The sequence below is a fragment of the Pavona decussata genome, unplaced genomic scaffold (genome assembly GCF_977016875.1).
Source record: "Pavona decussata unplaced genomic scaffold, jaPavDecu1.1 SCAFFOLD_464, whole genome shotgun sequence".
Lineage (NCBI taxonomy): Eukaryota > Metazoa > Cnidaria > Anthozoa > Scleractinia > Agariciidae > Pavona > Pavona decussata.
In genome coordinates this window covers 105,499-126,345 of record NW_028145805.1, presented here as the reverse complement: position 1 = coordinate 126,345, position 20,847 = coordinate 105,499, and the positions used below count along the sequence as shown (strand labels likewise).

At 38.7% G+C, this 20,847-nt stretch overlaps 3 protein-coding genes across 3 annotated transcripts; 1 reads left to right on the top strand and 2 right to left on the bottom strand.

Moving 5' to 3' along the window:
• The first annotated feature begins 2,629 nt into the window (after positions 1–2,629).
• On the top strand, positions 2,630–5,022 carry LOC146450481 (uncharacterized). Its single transcript, XM_085100363.1, has 2 exons — positions 2,630–3,857; positions 4,597–5,022. Exons 1-2 carry the CDS (start codon positions 3,600–3,602, stop codon positions 4,831–4,833), a joined length of 495 nt encoding a protein of 164 aa, XP_084956489.1. The 5' UTR covers positions 2,630–3,599; the 3' UTR covers positions 4,834–5,022.
• Positions 5,023–8,925: 3,903 nt separating this feature from the next.
• Positions 8,926–10,763, bottom strand: LOC146450480 (uncharacterized). Its single transcript, XM_085100366.1, has 2 exons — positions 10,039–10,763; positions 8,926–9,606 (listed from the first exon to the last, which is right to left on the bottom strand). The coding sequence occupies exons 1-2, from the start codon at positions 10,255–10,257 to the stop codon at positions 9,358–9,360; spliced, it is 468 nt and encodes a 155-aa protein (XP_084956492.1). The 5' UTR covers positions 10,258–10,763; the 3' UTR covers positions 8,926–9,357.
• Positions 10,764–11,835: 1,072 nt separating this feature from the next.
• Positions 11,836–12,824, bottom strand: LOC146450479 (uncharacterized). Its single transcript, XM_085100365.1, has 2 exons — positions 12,489–12,824; positions 11,836–12,310 (listed from the first exon to the last, which is right to left on the bottom strand). The coding sequence occupies exons 1-2, from the start codon at positions 12,741–12,743 to the stop codon at positions 12,038–12,040; spliced, it is 528 nt and encodes a 175-aa protein (XP_084956491.1). The 5' UTR covers positions 12,744–12,824; the 3' UTR covers positions 11,836–12,037.
• Between the last annotated feature and the right edge of the window lie 8,023 nt (positions 12,825–20,847).

Here is a 20,847-nt window from a genome sequence, read left to right as displayed (position 1 = left end):
GTCGATGAAGTCCTAAAGTGTGAGTGGCCATTCTAAGAAAATTTGTTAAAAACAATTCTTTACTGTTGTGCTGTTTATTATGCTTTACTAGGTGGTTCTAACCTTTGACCAAGTCAGAATTTGCTCCAACTTCCAACTTCTGTTAGATTGTTAAACAAACGTCACATTTCTTTCACAAACACCACTCATTGACAGTCAAATCCTAACAGCATGCAGGATGTTTGTACTATGAACCTAGTTTAATGGCCTTAGCTCCCACGAGTCTCCTGTAGCTCAATGGTAGAGCATCCGAACTAGTAATCGGAAGGTCTTAGGTTCGACTGCTGGTAGGAGAACTCGGATTTCTTTTTTCCGAGTATGCCTGCGTCACTCTCTTGAATAATACATCATTCTCATTTATTCACCAGGCTGGAAATATACCATCACATTTATTTCATATACCACACGTTCGACATTCAAATCCTAGCAGTATGCAGGATTTTTGTCCCATGAACCTAGTTTAATGGCCTTAGCTCCCACGAGTCTCCTGTAGCTCAGTGGCAGAGCATCCGAACCAGTAATCTGAATTTCTTAGGTTCGACTGCTGCTAGGAGAGCTCGGATTCTCTTTTTCCGAATATGTGTGTCATTGACTGAAAAGATACATCGATCTTTTGTTAGATTGTTCTAACTTTTTTGTTTGGTAACGTAGAAGTTAGATATGGCTCTAATTGATTGAAATCCATGACGGTGATCATTACATTAAAGCTACTGGCCACTGAGCAGCACGATAATTTGATGTCGCCTATTTTTCTGTGCAAGGTGCTTTAGACTTTTGAATCTGTGGGTGAAGTCCTAATGTCTGACTATTGCAACGAGAGTTACTGTTAGTTATGTGCAGTAGTTTTAGGTGGTTGTGTGCGCCAGTTTGATGCTGTGAATCAAAAGATTGGGTATTGGGTAGTTGGCGCACTATTGGTAATGCCCCCTCCCCCGGGATTTTGTGGAATCCATGCATTACACTCCGTCTTAAAGTAAAAAGTTAGGGCTTCCTATGACCCACAGCTATGAAAAGGACCAATTACATGTGAAGAGTCTGTCATTATAAGCAACCAAGAGGTGATGACTTCTCTTGAAGCACCTCCATCGAGTTTAAGGGCTTTAAGTATTAACTACTGATCCATCATTTTGAGTTGCTGTTTTCAGGTTTCAAATCTCGGCGATATCTTCCCAGATAACTGAAATTTGAATAATAATTTACCTATGCGGCTGTTAACTAAGGAAACTGTCTCGGCCCCAGTTGCTGGTTGATTAACCCACAAAGTACATGTATTTTCAAAAACATTACATGAAGTATTTCGTGGGTTGCTGACTAAGAGCGTCGGTTGCACGTTGTATTATTGTTGTTAAGTGCAAAACCTTGTTTGAACAAATCAACCAATATTACCAAAGAAATGTTTCGTTTATAGTTGGCCCTGAGTTGAGTGTTTTTAAACCACGACCAAATATTTGCCCTCCGTTTTGAAGTGCTTTGTTTCTTTGTTTCACAAATATATTATACCCATTTGCGGCTAGCGAACTGTCAATGTTGTTATTTTTCACCGAGTGAAACAACAAACCCATATTCATTATTTTGGTCGATGCTACCTTAAATGTATCAACAGACACTTTTTCATTACAGAATCTGTCTCAGAAAACATTAATTACTTCGACAAAAAATTCACCCTTCTTTTAAACAGTTTTTCCGTTCAGATTAAATTAAAAACAAAATTCCAAACCATTACAAAGCAGGAGTTCTGTTTTAAGAGAAGGTATGATGTTGAATATAAGCCTGGTGAACAAATGTGAATGATGTATTATTCAGTAATGACACAGGCAAACTCGGAAAAAAGAAATTCTGAGTGCTCCTGTTAGGAGTCGAACCTAAGACCTTCCGATTACTAGTTCGGTTCCCATGAACCTAGTTTAATGGCCTTAGCTCCCACGAGTCTCCTGTAGCTCAGTGGTAGAGCATTCGAACTAGTAATCGTAAGGTCTTAGGTTCGACTCCTGATAGGAGCACTCGGAATTTATTTTTCCGAGTTTGCCTGTGTCATTACTGAATAATACATCATTCACAATTAGTTTGTATAATTTCACGTACATGAAACGTTTTAGCACAATAATACCTTTAAAGTATCAACACACATTGGTTCTTTGCAGAGTGCATTTGAAATCTGTCCTAGCATTTATAGTCGACAAAATATTAAATATTAGCCCTACTTTTGAAGAGTGTGTCCATTTACAATTTCGTTAGAATTCCAAACCACTACAAAACAAAACAAAAAAGTGGTTGCGGGTGCAGTGCTCTACCAGTTGAACTATCAAGCCAACTGGAAGCTGGTCGTTGTCTTGCATTTATATACCCGTCCGGAGGTGAAGGAATCGAAGCGAAATATATGAAATTCATACATATCTGAGATAGTCTCTCCTTTAATAATAATTCAAACGTGTACAGTTCATTACACAGGCCGTGTACATTGTTTTAAAATATGTATACGTAGATTCAGTAACCTCCTCCTATCTTTTATTTCATTCAGTAGCTGTGAACTGTGATTTAATTTCGCCTGCTATTTTTTAATCTTACAAGAACTCATAAGGGGAAAAAAGAATCGAGACAGTGCTTTGGATGTAATTCTGGAAAATGTTTCTAGTAATTAATTAGCTTGTATCAAAAATAACATCAGTTTTTCACGCAAAATGCCCATTTTATTATTTCGTCTAACGTAAAAGGACAGTGTCATTTGTTGAGAAACGTGATGGGGTCCCCATTTCCCCTTACCAATATCAGCACGTGTTTAAATTATGAGTGCACAGGCAAGCAAGCTACTTCGAGTAACCAGTCATTCAATTCCATTCAACTCTGATACCATTTACATGCTGTGAAAAAGTAATTTTTCATAGTTAGGAAGGATGAAATATGGTTTGTGCGGGCTAACTTTCAGTGGAAGTAGCTCAAAAATGCTGTGCATCGTTTCTCAATATTTTTCACGCAGCAAACCTTGAAAATTCTTTGTCATGTGTGGGCTGTTAATTAAAACGTAAATATTGTGCACAGAAGGAGGGAGTGTTGTTTTAAACTTGGACTGGTGGAGTGGAACATGTCAAATTTCACCCAAACTTGACTTAAAACTACAAAATCAAACCGATGCTCGAACTCACTATATCTTTAACTTCCACAAAGTATGGTTGCAAAAGACAGTGGTTATCGAACTACAAAATTAACAAGTTCGTGCTCTGGGCAATATTAATCTCGACAAAATCACCAAGCGAGGACAATTACTGGGCCATATTCTACACTTTGGCATTACGTTTGTTTTTTTTTTTTTTATATAAAACGATGACCAAATTTGAGTTATTAATGGTCAATTAGTCACACTGTGCTTATTTCACTCTATTAAATTACTTGGGTTGTTAACCGCAATGCGGAAAAAACCTGTCGACCGTTACGAGTTCTTTGGCTTGTTAATCCTTAATGGCTGTTTATATTTTCGCTCGTATTTTTGCGTTATTGCAATGACCAGCGCAAGAGTGATACTGAAATTACATCACGCCGTTCAAACGGCACAGGAAAAATGAACCATGAGGCATTTTTTAGCAGCATTTCTGTGGCTCTCCCTGGAAATGATTCACCAAGTACATCGAATTGAAAGTAGAAGCTCGCTAAAGATCGGCGACCCACAAATTTCCAGAGCGTCCGAGCTGGGGAACGTGGATATGAAAGTAGACGACAAAAGTACAGTGTCAGATCCCGCAGTGAAACGAAAAATATATTTGGAAGAAGACCTCGTATGCGACTGTAACCATTATTGCCTGGATTCTGAAAGCTCTGAACTTGACGTAAGTTAACGTTTCTGTCTTTTAATGATATTCGTTATATATATGTAGATCAGTTTTCTCATTAAAACAACGTTGATAGAAAGATTCACAACGATATTAAAAATCGCCTTAAAAAGGCGGCTAAAAAAGGTGTTTGTATAAAACTGACCTGGCGTTTCACTCGATACTAGCAGTTGTTAGTTTTCAGTTGTTTGATGTGATTTGGCGAAAGTGCAGTCATAATTTCACCCTAATGTTTAACAATAGGATTTCAGGTATCACCAGGGGCGCCCAACGGTTGAATGCGTGTTCGGTCGGACGATGAAGTCGTAAAGGAAATCTGTAGTTTTCTTCAGCTTAATTTCAGTTCAAAATTTCGTTAAACTGGAAAATTAATTCCTTTCCTTTTTTAAGGGGTAATTATATCGTTCAAAATTCGAAGGAAAGTTCAGCTAACACGTGTATTTCAAGTCAAACCAACTCGGCTGTTATTTTTTTCATCGCGTCTATGCGAATCAAATATACAAACTGTGCCATGCAATATAGGTCTGCTATCCCGATCAAGATCGATAAGTGATTTTCTTTCAAATAATGTAGGTGCTCACAATTGAATAATACTAAATTGTACTTAAGCCAACACTTGTATAATTCCTTAACTTAATATTCTTGTCGAGATACTTTTTGAATGTTAGAGGGGTTAAAATACGTATCTGAATTACATAATCGTTCAGATAACTAATGTTGATTGTTTCTTCCACAGAAACTAATCTGGATTGAAAACCATCCCATCTTCTGCCAGGAAACATCAAGGATTGATCAAGACGAAAAGCCCTATATAGCTTTCTGTTTCTTTAACTGCTGTCGAAAATGCAACATGGACTTTTACAATTGCCGAGAGCTCAAACATTCCAGAGAATACTGCTTAAAGACAGCTTATGAATGTGCAGGCCATTGTGTGAAGGAAAGCTTGTTAAATATAAAAGTTAAAGGATGGTGAAAAACTGAATTCCAGTTAACTCATCCTTTGTTCCTCTTCAAATAGACCCTTCCACGTTTTTTTTTCTACTTTTGATAAGGACAAGTTAGCGATTATCCATCGACACTACTGGAAAGAGCGCCTTAAAGTTAGTAAACTCACCAAGTATGAAAGTGATATTTCAGAAGCGAGCGAAGATATAGCTCTGCAAAGTCGCGAGATTTTACAGACGTTTGTATGGTTGTATGGTGGAGGGCACAAACTTGCCCCCACCATACAAACGTCTGTAAAATCTCGCGAATCACTCTCAAACTTAGTAACTTTATTGATTTTAAGGCGCTCTTTCCAGCGGTGTCGATGGATGTTCGATGACTTGTCCATGTCAAAAGTATAAAAAACCGTGGAAGGATCCATTGATGGTGGAGTGAACGTCATGCAACAGGGTGCCTATCGGCTAAGCGGGAATTAAGGAGCGAAAACTGCGACCACTCGTTATTGCCCTGGCGAAGCGTTCTAACACTGTTGTAGAACAATTTGCCACATGGTCCACTAACGCTGCAACAGCACCCCGTATTGAGGAATGTTAGACGGTTTGTTTTAGATCAAACGTTTCACTTTGTCTAACAAGTTTTGGTGGACGCTTTGCGCGTCCAAGGACGTTGCAACCAACAGATTTAGCCATGTTTGCCAATAGTTTTAGACGAGAGAGAATTCGAACATTCAGGGGGGCTTTGCTCACGGTTTACAGATTAGCCTCTGCAGATCATACCATTCTGGTTAGTATCGCATTCAAACCACCATCTTTGAAGAGAAATATGTAATGTAAGGGACTGCTTGCTTTACGAAAACCTCGTCATTGTGGACGGCCTCTGCTACAAACAGGAACCAAAGTCAAGCGGAGAGCAATTATGAGAAGATAAAGTAAAAAAACAGACAAATAAGCAAAAAATCCTGCCGCTTACCAAACTGATTTTAATTATCTTGATGAGTAATTTCTTAGAAATAGATTTTGTGATAAAAATACACGCTAAAAAGTCACGACGTTTCGACCTCTCCGAGGCCATTTTCAAGAGCGAGTGTAGCCTGTGCGACGCAGGTTATGTCGGCTACACGTGCCAACACCTTCACCAGCGAATTGAGGAACATAAGGGATCGACAATCGGAAACCACCTGAGGGAGCAGCACAATATGGCCCCAAATGACATTGCGCAAAGTTTTAAATTTTAAGAAAGTGTCAGAACAAACTTGATTGTCTTATTTTTGAAATGCTTTTTATCAAAGAACTGAAACCATCACTAAACAAACAGTGTGATTCCATCTAAGCTAAATTATTTGGTTAGATCAGTTCTTTACAAGCCTCATTATTGCTTCATTGTTTCATTGTTTTATGTCCTTTTTTAACTTTATAATACTTATTATTGACATGTTTTGTCACATTTTAGCGTTCATGACATTCTTACCGATTTTTAACTGTTTGTAAAATATCTATGCTACGGTTTTTATATTTTACTTGCACTTGAAAATGGCCTCGGAGAGGTCGAAACGCCGTGACATTTAAGCGTGGATTTTAATTATATTTAAAAAATGTGTCCACAAAATTTTGGACTATATAACTATTTTTTTGTTGGGACTCTCCGGCGGTACATAATAATTACATCGATCTCAAAATAATTGCGATTTTTTTTACATCTTTAGAACACCTTGTTTTTCACCATATGACTATAACCACTTCTAAAGAAATTGGTTGAATTTTTGAGAAAACAAACAAACCAAATTTCACTTAACCTGAAATATTGTGGCAAATATTCCATCCTGTATGCAATAACTTGAATGACAATCATTTATTTATTTTCATATGTACGTCATTGTGCGGCAATGGGTACAAAGGTAAAAGATACCGATAAAGTATAAAATAATTAAAGAAATCGATTCGTCATTCGAATAAAGCGACTCAAACGGCTAGAGGTCTAATGCAGAGTAGGAATGGCTCGGGTTTGGAGGTTGGGGGAGTTGAATTGAGGGTTAAGATTTCTGGTGGAATTACGGAAGGGGGGCTGAAGCCAATTTGTGACATGAATTTGTGAAACAACAACAAATAAAGTGGTGATAAACTTGTCAGTTTTGGGGAAGCTTTATTGGACAAAAACTAAGCTATTGATTCGTGAGGCAGTTAGTTCATGAAATCCTTAAGTCCTCAGCTACTACGTTCGCGCTTTTCGGGATCAATTTAGTCTAAGGAAGTTTTGAAGGAGTAGATTGCGATCGCTTCAATTTGAGAAGGCTGTAGTGAGCGATCAGTATTAAGTGGTTTCCTTCCTAGAGGGATTCTGCCAAGTACTTACACAAGTTTAAAGTGCCACTGCGACGAAAATCGAAAATTTTGTTAAGGAAATTTTGGGCTTCATTACCGAGTAATATTTAGACCTTTAACTGTAAGAAAAAATATAAATCAGACCAACCTGACGACAGGCTGCCTGAATACGTGAAATGCGTCCGTCATTACTCAAACAGAAATTACATGAGCCGACAAATTTAGTACAGCGGCTTCCCTCTCGTGACGTCATCTTATCATCTTGGTGGCATCGAAAGCGAGAAAAAGCAGTCTCAATGCTCAAGTTCTTTCCCTATTTCTACCGAATCAGTATATGGCCCTGATTTCAGTTCTAACGCGCGTGGTAGTTTTGAAGACAACTGGGATGATTCTCAGTGAAGTAAAGGGATAACATGACGTCACATTCTACTCGTCCCAACTCTCCTTATGGTTCACGGACAGGTTTGTTGTGAGTAATGGCGGCAAACCAAATGTGGAAATTACGCTTGAAATAATCAAGCTTCCCGTTGGAATTCCAATTTGAAATTTGGCATGGGTACTGCTTTTCTCCTATACTTTCGAATGCTCAAGATAAAAGGAAAGGTAAAATTTTGATCACAGTAGCACTTTAACTCCTAGTTTGGTAGGAAGTTTCGTGTCGACATGCATGCACCTTCGGGACACACAATTGTTTTGAGTTTACTAGAAATCTGATCAAAGCTTGTTTCCAAGGAACAGTGAAGAGCTTCTTTATTATTGAATTGTTATTGACTTGTTTATTGCTTACCCATTTTGGGGGTTTTGTTTGAATGAGCAATAATATTACTCAGCTCACGACTAAGCCTGGTGTTTGTCAACTTTGTTGCTGTGGTGAATAAGTTGTTTATAAACATACGCAAACATCACTTTCCTAGAGGTGTTGGCTTTTATTCAGCGTACAATCCTTGGTAGTTAAATCTATGGCAGCAATTAACGCTGATTTACATTCCGGTTTGCATTAAAGGTTCTCACAGATTAAGACCCTAAATCTGTGATTTGGTTGTCCACTCTGTTAAGCATTGTAATTTCCAATAGTTTGTCTTGCAGTATCTTGCAAATGTCAGGGATACCCAACAGAAATCTCGGCTTTATATTTCTGCGGAAGACCTTAATTGTGTCAGATTTAGTTCTAAAGGAAAACGTACGCGTCTTTGGCAAAATGTCACTTTAAAATGTTGTGGCACTGAAAACTTCTTTCTTTTGTTTGCGGAACGGGTAAATTGGTTGTTCAGAGTACAAATCAATATTTCCATAAACCCCACAACAGCTTGTAAATTCATTGAATAAGATTACGTTTCCCAAATACTATTTCCTGCTACCTAAATCTTCAGCTATAGTTGATCCAAAAGATCAAAATGTATGAGCATAAACAAAAAAATGACTTAATTTAACGATCTGGCAACATAGAGGAGAACATTACAATTGTTTTGCTTAAGTGTTCTCGTTAAGCGCCTCTGAAATGTCACGTAGTTGGTCAATTTTTTTTCTATTTAACAGAGCCTGAGCTCTGTGATGTATAACACAGTACAGTACATTGGCATCCCTTGATCTCGGACTTTGTAGGTACCGAGGGAAGAAGATCGAAATATAGCAGGTTCGGGAAAACGAGGCGGGAGGCGGGAAGCGGGAGGGAGAGTGGGCTGAGAAATTTTTTTTGTCGAATTTTTTCGCGACAAAATTCTTTGTATGGATTTTTGATGGAGTTTGCAAGATATTTTATGTTTTGTTTCTTTAATTGTATACAATTTGGTTTGTTTTGCAAAGGCTTTACAGCTGGCTGATTTTCTGGCTCTTTGTCTTTCCTCCCCTCCCATTAAAGAAAAAATAAATAAAAAAAGAGAAGGAGCTAGAAGATGAAGAAGGAGAAGAATATGGAGTTAATATAAAATTATCAAATAAAAATGACAATAAGAAAACACAACAGATGCCAAATGGAGTGCACGTAGAACATTTCAAGTTGCTGTCAAATATGTTTATTCGTAGTTTACAGGAATTTCAAACTAGTTACATCATTTTAGCTGTCGGCTAGCGGAAAGCGAAACGATTTAATTCAGAAATCTTCTTCAAAACAAGAACAATATGGGGAAAAAGCTGCTCAAAAAACTTAAATTTAACCTGCTAATACTAGATCATCTAGGACGACCTCGTCACGCACGCGTTTTATGCACTTGATTGCGTTTAGAACGCAATGTCTATTAACGTTTAAAAGGCAGCTCGTCGAATGAGCGATTGTCGATACAATCGCACATGCACTTGTAAGCGGCACGGATGCAGTTGCCGTAGGGCTCCATAGAAACGTCCAAACATTTGTAGAAGATCAGGTTGCATTTTCGACAGCAGTCGAAGGTCTGTTTGCAAGTGTACTTTTTCCCTTGGAAAAAGGTACTTGAGGCATCGCGACACAATATTGGGAAGCTCTCGTAGCTCAGATATTCATGTATATCCTGAGAAAAAAGAATAAAAATCGTTATTTAGAATGCTCCTCTCCAATTGGCAAATTGATTCGTTGAACGCAATACGGATAATTTTCCAGTCTCTGGATGGAGTTTTAAGTGAGTGTAATATATTCAAGTTATTATTTTATTCCGGAATTCGTTAAAATTAAAACAAAACAAAAATATTTGTATATTTTGTGAGTAAGGTTGTAAACGAATATTAAAATGCTACTTTACAAACTTTCCATTTTTTCCTTTAGACAAAAGCCTCTGTATCTTTATTTAGTCTAGTTTAAGTTTAAACTTACTGTCAGCTAGGTATTTGTAACGAGTGCCTCAGAGAATCTTTTTTCAGAAAGACGAATCTTGTGGTTTCTTACTCGGGGATGATTAGGTACTGAAATGTGGTTAGTTGAAAGCTGAAAATTTGAAGTCTCTTACCCCTTCCTTGAAGGGAACCCGACTGTGGTGAAGGTCTTTGCATTCTGTTTTGCAGTCACAGTTGTGCGGGTTCATGGTGGTTGGCATTGGAGTTGATGGTGGAACCCATTCCTGTGTTACAGCCGGACCTCTTAGTTGCTGTGCAGGTGAGACAGACTGGGCATCTCCCACGATAGCAATAGCCACAGCAATGAGGCAAACAACAATCCAGGACTTCATGTTGGCGAGAAAATCGAGAACGAAGCTACGGATGCAAACGTCGCTCTTTCGAAAACGTATCTACGCACTGAATATGTTGTGGGTGTGTAAAAAGCTTTTATATTACGAAGGCGGAACAGTGATTCACTCACATGTTTGTTTCTTGTTGTTGATTCGTTGCTTTGAAAAACAATAGTTAATTGAGTCATCAGCGCATAACGTCAACACGGCTGCTGTTATTAAAAAGCGATATACACAATCACCCCTGCTTTTTGATAGTCAGAATGCAGCAAACTGCAAAATGTTTCAGTTTCAATTTGAAAAATTGTTTATGTTTGTTGCGTGACATAGGAAAACTCTGCATTTTTCGGGTGCAAAATCGGGGGTTTCTGGAAGCAAAATCGTGCAAAATAGACTTCATCACTGGAAACAAAAGGATCCCTTTTGTCCATCGGAATTTTTTCCTGGTTTGTGAGAGGTATCCACTTACGAACATCTTGTGGGCTGGGCTTCGGAAGAGCCTCTTTATTTGTATCTAGTAACAGGCCCGTTAAGTTTTCCGCAATGGGCCGAGATTGATGGTCTGCTAATCAAGATATTCGGATACAATATAGCACGTTCTTGAAGTGGAACTTACGCAAAATAGATGAAATTGTCGTAATTGTTCATCGAAGATTTAATTGTTTTTTTTTTCTTTTTCTTTTTGCTTCATTGAGGCCTTTTTGGGTTAGTTTGTACGAAAGCTTCTTGGGGGCCAGTTGCTTAAGATTATTTACAACCTTTTGTGGCGTATGTGGTCATTGTCAAGAATTAACAGAATTCAAGTGTTCGTTCTTAAAACGTTTCATTGCCATTTTCTAAGGACGTGACAGGCTATCATCTCGTTTATTTTGCTGCGATTGCGGAAAAAGTTACGGTTCTGTGCCTTTGAAAGAAACAAAAGCGTTTGCGGCTAGTATTACAAGCCGATGGCGTGCTCGACAAAGGTAATAACCTCGTCTATTGATCGCAGTGATCACGGAAAAGTTATGTTTCTTTAACCTTTAAGGGCAACTTTAAACGCTGCGGCCAGGAGAACAATGTTGTCTGTCTATGAACGTGCGTTTATTAAATATATTGAATCAGTGGTAAAGGGATAATTACTTTAAAGACTGGTTGCACAGTTTTTGTGGTTTCTCATATGTTGTTTTGCTTCCAGTTGACGCTGTTAATTTTATCTGAAGCATAGTGAGCCGAGTGCAAAATATTTTTAGTGTTCGAGAAGTTTGGGACAAGAAAGAGAAAATAAGTCACGGAAAATTGTTGGACGTGCGAGAAAAAAAAAGGAAGAAAGAAAAAAACTTGAGATTGACGATGATCTTAAAGGCTTCATCCAGTCTTTGCGAATGGAATGTTTTCTTTTTTTTTTCTGTGAAGGGTGAAAACTCTAAAAATATTTGCCCCCCTCCCATCCCGCTCCCCCTCCCTAAAAAATGAAATAAAATGAAATGAAGGTTTGGGCGAGAGGTTTCAAGCGTTCTAATAAGGTAGGGGATTTCATCTATGGTTTCTTGATTGATATTATGGGGTTTTTCAACACACCGAATTTAAACAACAAGCTTTTCCTTTCATACTTTTATTTTCTTATTTAACTCGTTAGTTACAACAGCACTGAAATGTTTTAGTTTTGCAGATACAAACAAGGCTAAAATTATAACTGAATGGATGAACTTATGGTTCGCAAAAATCTATCAATACGGTATCCGAGCACTGGCATACTACATTGTAATGTTTTTAGCGTCAGGTTAGCCAACCAAAAGGGTTACTGCCGCGGTAGGAATGGACTCTCTGGAGGGTTGTGTTTTTCCAGGCACTTGCACATGCACGTGTAGTTGTCGCGGTAACAAAACTCTGGACCTCCGAGGAACCCTCCAAGTCGTTTGAGACATTTAAAATACCTGGCATTGCAGGCCCGACAGCAATCGAAGAGGTACAAGCACAGCCACTGACATTTGTGGCTTTTCTTAAACACCACAGTGGACGCAAGAACACAGTTGATTGGCCTGTATTGGAACTGGAAGAAGCTTGCGTTTCGCTGTTGAAAGAAGAAATCTAAATTAGTTTCTGAGCACTACAAATCTAATAACACATTTTGGAGAAATGATCATAAAAGGTGTGGGAACAAAGTGTTACGAAGTAGGAGTTCAAGTTATTAGTGCTATTCTCTAGGGCTGTATTTGTTAAGCGAATAGACAATACGGCGCGATATTTACCGTTAAAAAATCCGGTATATCCAGCTTATCGCACTTTGGCTCGCAAACTGCCAAGCACTTGGTAGAATCGTCGTTCTGCGGAACGTTCGCTACAGCAGATTCATCTTCAAGATCTTGGAGCAGAGATTGACCTGTTTCGGGCAAGTAAGGCCTGTGTTCTGGGCGGAAGAAACGTTTTACATGTTCCTCGGTGTTGAAAGCATTCACCAAGAGCATGGCGAGCGAAAAAGAGACCAGAAAACATAACGACTTCATGGCGAGCTTACAGGAGAGAGACGAACAGCTCAGTGCAGTTATTTCTCCTCGCTACGCGTCTCCGATTGAAAGCGCAATGTTGCTTCACCGATCTTTTATATTGCCAAACAGGAACTAAGTAATATGCTATTGTTTTAGTGGACTATTATTTTGATTTTGTGTATTCAACCGTGTTCGTCATTGGAGGTGGGTGGCATTAATGCGTGAAATGACGTTGCCATGACAAACGCAAGTACAAAAACAAGCAGGATTTTTAACCTTCAAATCCCAAAGACGCTTAAAGTTTAAAATGAAGCAAATTTCGTTAAAAAGAAAATTGAAAGAAGCTCACCGCACAACAGAAAAAGATCTCCTCACAGCTTTCATTTGAATGGTCACACTTAAGGATTTCGTCTACAGACTCAAAAGATGGAACTTAATCATTTTTTCTACAGCTAAAAAACTTGTCTCAGGAAAGGTCGTTTTAATAATTTTTATTTTAATGTTGAAACAATTTAACCAACCATTCATTCAGAGAAGAACGAATCCCTTATTTACAGTTATGAACGCTTCACCACATTCGTCATTTGAGTGCAAAAATGTCTACTTGTAAGGACTTCAGGTGAAGCATGAAAATAATACAATTACCTGTTTAAAATTAAAATCACGTTGTGGCTGCATCAAACAGGAAAATTCCGTTCTAGCAAAGTACAAGTACGTTCAATATAATTGCTTTCCCGCACAAAGACAAGAAGGTCAAAACAACTATATTGAAGAAGAACAGAATCTATTCAATTCTATGGAACAATAGCTTGTTTTCGTGCCAGAAAGCTCGTCTAAAATCTTGGCCTTTAAAATACATTTAGTTATCTACTTCAATATAGGTTTTCCATTTTATTCTACGGCTTATAAGTACAATATTGCAAGGTATTTTAAAACACTTCATTTGAAGATTCTGTGACCCTTGAAACTGGCCATGACCAAAGAAACATTTATTTGGAAATGATTTATCCACAAATCACAAATAGATTGTTGTTAGATGCGCTGAATACTCGAGGGAGTAGGACAGGTGGTACTTGGTCTATATGTATTAAAAGTTCATTTGAGTTGGTTTGGTTTCAAATATGCTGCATTATACCTAACCACTGTCTGGTGTAATTGCAATTTTGGCTCGTTTTCACGGAAAATAAGCTAAATTTTTGGGAAGGAAGATTAAAGTGCATACTTTTCAACTTAATTAAGCGTAAAAACCCCGGGTATATATCAATGCCGGTGCTAAATTCCTCATTTTTTAATTTCAATATTTGCTATTTCTTGGCTATCAGGTGACGTATTAAAAATATCCATGGATTCAGCCTATAACTGTTGCGACATTCTTAAAACGGTCAGTTCAAACATTCACTATTTATCCGTTTATATCAATATTCGACCATTTCAGTAGCTGTTACTGAAATCACCCAAGAACCCCTTGGACATTTGGATGGAGGTGTCCAAGGGGTTTCAAAACCCAAACTCCGCTCTCTTAAACCAAAATATACCAGTTTCGCTCCCTGTCTCCAAACGATTTGAAGCAAAATCTGACATTAAATCGATGTTCCATGTCAGACCGATCTAGCAGGCAAAAGATACTGCAGAATTCTGGGATTAAAATTCTTCCCTATGGGATAGGAGACCCACCAGAAGGCCATTATCAACAAAGCTCCAATCCATGGGGCGACCGTTTGAAACGTCTTACATGGTTGGTCGAGAGGACAAAAGAACTTTGAACAACAGAACAATGCTACCAACCCTAAAAAAGCAATACAGCTGCAAGTTATAAGGGTCCAGTGAAAATACTGCTTTTGAAAGGTGCAGGTCTGCTACCATTAAAATTGGATCTTAGACCGTAAGGCGCTTACCATTTGTCAGAACTTTCAGTCGGCCAGACCAGCCAGTTCGCAGAGGGAATGCCCAAATTTGAAATTGAAATTCTTCAAATAATGCATTACATTTTAAATTTGCAATGTCCAAGTTTGAAAATTTTTTTGAGCAATGCCTTCAGAAAGATCCATATATTCATGCGGATTATCCCAGGATAAGATAAGATAGATAATAAGATAAGAACTTTATTTTACGTGGCACTCCACTTAGCTAAAAGCTACTTTACAGGAAGCCCACAAATATACAGATAAAATTAAAAAAACAAAAAAAGATAAAAATTAGCTAACAATCTAAAATCTAAAAAATTTAAAAATCTAAAATATCCAGGAAATCCAATCATTCATGTATCAATACATGTGTGAGTACAAATTAAAATTTACAATTTCAAAAGCTAACCACAATAATAACAATTTTAATTGTTTTCTTGCAAATCCGTTCATACGCGATAATTGTCGCGTTCACACAGCCTCTGGGTTCGCTTTGATGTGTTTTAATACTAGAAGACGTCAAGTGTAAACACAGGAAATTAGACGGGCGTTTTGGAGTTCATACGAAGAAAGTATAAGCGTCCGCACTAAACAGACGTCTAAATAGTCGCCTCAGACGTGCAAGCCGTCTAACGCAATAACGAGGAAAGAAAAATAAAATTTAGCAGAATTGTTACATTGGTAGTGTCGGAGAAAGCCAGACCTTATAAAGGGTGTCAATATTTGCATTTTGCTTAGACTTCAAACAAGGAAATGTTTGAGATTGAAATTTAACTTGGGTAGGGAAAGTTATGTAGAATTAGTCATGGTTCATATTGGAAAAAAAGGGGTCATTTCTATATGTTTTTTTTCGGTGGTAACTTAGGTAAGGCTTGCAAAATTGGAACGAGTTTTATTTATTTGGCGTATTGTCCGTTCCAAAGTTCAAATGGAGCCCGGGGACGAGTTTTTAAAGTAACGTTTAATTAGAAATTGGAGCCAATCACAAGAAAGATCACATTAAAATTAGTCAGTTTACCAAGTTTGAGGTTGTGTCCTCAGATTGCCACCATGTAGAAGGCTTTCAAAAATCGGAAAAAAATTAGACTTTGTATCGATTTAAGGACGCCATCTCAGAGTAAGAAACATTTGTATGGAATTTGGGCGACCTCTGACAGGTCACAGCCTGGTTCTTACGCAATGGGATTGAACTTAACAAACTTGGTAAACGTACCAATTGGTACCTAATCTTTCTGGCGATGGGGCTCATTTCTTCATAGGATGCAATTTGAACAATGTGTAAACTAGGGCCCAGTCCCTGTATGAACTTCGGGACGGGCAATTTGTGACTTGATCCGGGTGGAGTAAGCTACACTAAGCTTATCCCACCCCTGTCAGGTAAAATGGGTTGATAGGCGTTTTATTGATAGTCACACCAAAGAGTCGCTTTCCTGCCAGTATGTGGTTCCGATTCCCGTTGTATGGGAGCCTGTGTTTGGTCCCGCGAAGTTTAGGCTATAATTCTCGTGAGTTGATCTTAGCCTTTGCCTTGTAGAAAGGTAGTCGTAAGCTCTCGATAAGCCGCTCATTAATCCTGTTGCTCGCATATAAAAGGCAGGATCTTTATCCTTGCGCTCTACTGGGACAAAGAAGTAGGTATTGGTTTCTCGGCAAATGCTACCAAAGTCACAGTTCCTTTCAACTTTGCAACTACGGTGATAATTTCTGGTTACTAAAATCCAAGCTCTCTCGCTTACGAAGTGGTCGCTTACGAGAGGTGGTCACTTTGAGAGAGTTGACTGTAGCCGGATTTCCACAACTACACCACCCGAAGTCTTTTCACTTAGATTTTCTTTAAAACTTCTATTAATATTAGCTTTCCAGACGAGCTCTTCCACTGATATTTTTTAATGTATTCTTTTGCCATCGTGTTTTCTTTTGTATTAACAATTAATGGTAGCTGTTTTCCCTTATGGAACCTTAAATATGATCTTGTGAAGATGGTGACGATGATGACAATGTCGCAGGCGATAACGATGACGATGTTTATGTTGCTGACAGTTATGTGTGAATAAGTGTGTGAACGGATCAAGCTGTCTAGGATCACAATGCAAGAGCCTCGATGATTGTTCTAACAGTGAAAACTGTTGCAACCGTACCTGTGTCAACGGTCTTTTAGGATGTTTCTGTCAGTCCTACTCGGATTGCTCAAACGGTGGAAGTTGCTGCAGTAATATTTGCGTGAACGTGTCACATCGCTTAAGATGCCCCTGCAAAAGCAATTCTCATTGCTCCAATGGCGAGACTTGCTGCAGCAAAACATGCGTGGATGGATCAAACTGTTTGGGGCAAAACTGTAGCAGCTTTGAGGATTGTTCCAACGATGAAGATTGTTGCGAGGGCAGATGCGTAAACGGTCGTTTGGGGTGCGACTGTGTAAGCAATTTGGATTGTTTAAAGAGCGGTGAAAGCTGTTGCAGTAAGACATGCGTGAACGTATCAACTTGTTTGGGATTGCACTGTAACGACTTTTGTGATTGTGCCAATTCCCCCGATGAAATTTGTTGCAATAGTAAGTGCGTGACAGGATCAAACTGTTTCGGGCAAAGCTGCAATTCTGACTCCGATTGTGGCAATGGCCTTTGCCGCTGTAACAAGAAATGCAGTAACGAGTGGGATAGTTGCTCTGGTTTACCTTGCTCAAAGCATTCTGATTGTGGAACTAATAACGACGAATACTGTTGTGACGGTACCTGTACTGACGACATTAGCTGTAGGCAAAGACACGAAATCGCTCTTGCAGTTGTTGCAATAGGTGGTTCGCTGTTTCTTATTTTTGTAATGACTCCTATCGTGGTCTGCATCCATGGCCGGCGAAAAAAATGAAGACAGCAAAGAGAACTAATGAGACAGAGAGAGGTACATGCACCAGCACCTACGGTAACACAGGGAAACTAGCACTACCAGGAACAGACACCACCGTCATACCAACATGACAACCGTAACTACCCACCACCTCCTTACCAACAGCACCAAACGGAGGTCACAGGGCCTCACATCCCTGAAACATCACGGGCAATTGAACCACCTCCCCCTTACGATGATGAGTCACTTGAAGAATCCGGGGGAGTGTATAGACCTCAAACCACATATGGTGCCCTGTGACAATGTTCCAAAACAAACAGTTTAGGCGCGTCCTAGCATAAATTGGGAGAAACAAACAAACAAACCACATTTGAATGTTGAACTTCAAAAAGGATTAGCTCTCCATTTCTGAAATTTGCTAGCACGTTTGAAAATGATGTGTGATGGTATGTTGCCTGCAGTCCTTGACATACACAATCACTGACATAATGTCAATTTCAATGTTTATTTTATTCATTATCAATTTACAGTTTTTAAGCAGGCTCTAATATGGTTTTGGAAAGCGAGAGCAGTCTTGCGAAAATCTGACGATGTGAGACCTTGTAATATTTTTGTATTCTATGATATTTTGTAATTTGCAGTTACATCCAGTCAGCACTATTTTGGTGCTTTAGTAGTACAGTTTAGCGTTTTTCACTCGAAATTACTGATTATTTTATAGCAATATAAAACGTTGCTCAATCGATGTTTGTTGCTTGCAAAGAATAACATAAATTGATGCTCTAATCTAAAAGACATAAAGTTTGTTAAGGATGAAAGTTAGATTTTTTCATCAATAAAATAAACGTGTGATAGTTCATCTTTTTGTCGACGTTCTCAAAATTTTGTTAAATAGTTCCTTAGAAAGAGGTTCTGGCGAAAATCTCTTCTTGACCTTGTCAGTACTTGAATCGAGTACTAGACCCTAAGCCTTGAGGTCATTGTCGTGTAGGCTACAGACACTGACTCTTGCAAAAAGACAGTTGTCCTTTCCTGTTTTTTCAACAAGGCGAGATCATCTTTTCCGAGGGCTTCCACCGCATCAATTACAACTGTGGCGTTGGGTCTGTTTTTGCTATTAAACTTGAACGCCTGATGCACTGAGGCGAGTATAGACTGGGCTTGTCAATATGCCCTGAGCTATTTGGGCCTTCTGTGAGTGAACGTTTGTGACTGTATTATTGTCGGGAAACAAGCTGTTAATTTAAGAAATTAAAGGGACAAAAAGGTGATTTTGACGACGATTTGTAGATTGTTATTAAGGAAAATATATTTCCAAAAAATAACAACTGTTTCGGTTAGCTTCGTAAATTGAAGAGTACAGGGATGGATGTATGGCAGACAGCTGAACAAGTTAATTTGGTCAATAGCACTAACTTGAAGACATTCACAATAGACTATTGAGAATGTGTGGGCATGATTGGCTTAATCCTCGTCTTCTACAAGAGGATAAACACCTGTTACACTCGCTAGGTACCTAGTAAAAAAAAAATAATAAAATTGATATACAATCCCAACCCCGAGAATACAACCCCAAATTGCTAGGTTTCGTTTGCAAATTTTTGCAATTATCCTGTTGTCTGTATAAAAAAATTAGTCTATTTTCCCTAGAATGTGGAAAAGACAATGTCAACTCGGTTGCGCCCGGGTTCGGTGATCATTCGTCCCAAAAAATGTTACCCTCGTAAAGCCTTTGTGGCCCTATTTTGAGTATAATAAGTGATATCTTTCCCTATCGATCCAGTGTCTAAAGCTGCTCTGTGAAATACTTTGCTAATGGATAGCCCTTTTGAGTTCCTCCTTGCTTACTTTTGAACTTGACGGGGATGCTGCTGCCCCATGTTGAATCTCTTTCTAGTCTGGTCATAGCACACGTGGAGAACCGCTGTCAAGTGATCAAAGAACATTCCTGTCCTCTTCATATGCCTCCACCTGTGCGGTTCTTCTCCAACTGGTTGTTTATGAGTGGCTGCAATCTCGTCACAGAACAACGCAAACATTGTGTCGCCTCACTCATCTAGTTCAAGGGTGAAAACATCGTTCTCTGGAAGGAAATAATGGTGATGATGATGATGCTGATGCTGCTGCTGATGATGACAACTGGTGATCATGGTACACGAAACACAAACCATTAAAATACACACACAGTTTAATTATTGTCTGAGAGCCTATAGACACACCACACGAAAAGTGCTGGAATCTTTTTGCCTCCATACATGCCGATTTTCTCGCTTGACGCACGAATTATTATCAATGTTTTTTCTGTTTTGCAATAAATCTGGTGGAGTACTGTGACCTTGAAAGGTTTCTTCTGAATACGTTTGTAGCAGGTGGAAGGCTCCTTAAACAATTCACGTTAATGATAAGTAGATGGAGAGATTGCTATTTCATACAGACTGCCCTATCGAAGTAGAAGACTGTACAGAATGCTATAACATAAATTGTATTAAGCTTTTAAAATAAACTTATGCTTCTCACTCGCTTTGCAGATCGATACTGCCAAGACTGGGCTCTGTTTGCTGGAAAATAATCGCGCTGGGAGCAAAATCTGCCATATGCTCTCGCGGCCGTTTGTTTTATAAGAACTAAACTGAATTAACTAAAAAGTTACTAGCAACCCTTATCTATTTTCAGCGAAGGTGGGGACAAACCCGCCTAACCTACAATAGCCTAGTTTGCCTTTCCAGTCCATCTAACAAAAGAGGCACTGAAACTTCGCAAGTCATTCTAGTGTGACGAAAGTGGATTTAAAAGTCAATGCGAGTCGCGTTTTTATTCACGAATGTGACACGGGTAAAGATGGCCATAGTTTTATGAGTCGTATTTTTTTAAAAATAATTCCTTTGTTTTCATCAACAAATAATCATAGTGTTACATATTTTGCAAGTAACCACGCAAAGAGATTTCGAAAGCAACAATGCATGCGCCTTACCCATTTTCAAATTAACTCCAGTAAGAAGCGCGCATTTGAAAGTCATGACGCAACGAAACGATTCCATCAACGTCAACAGAGGTCGCTAACTGAAAATCATGGTGTAAGTTGACAATTTATTTGGAAATTTAATTTGTGTGGTAACCATACACTTACATACGTAATTTGGACCCTGAAAGCGCGCCATACGTATACGTTATAAGCCTTTTATTAAAATGAAGCAATCAGTGAAGAGAATGTTAATCACGTTGGCACGTTCGCGCCATGTTTGAAATCATTTATAGAGTGTGTGCACGAAGGCCATGTTGGAGGACCGAACCAATACAATGATTTTCCTTTGGGAAATATATTCCATTTTTTTGCAAATATCCTCTATTGTTTTAGTCCTCCAACATGGCCGCCG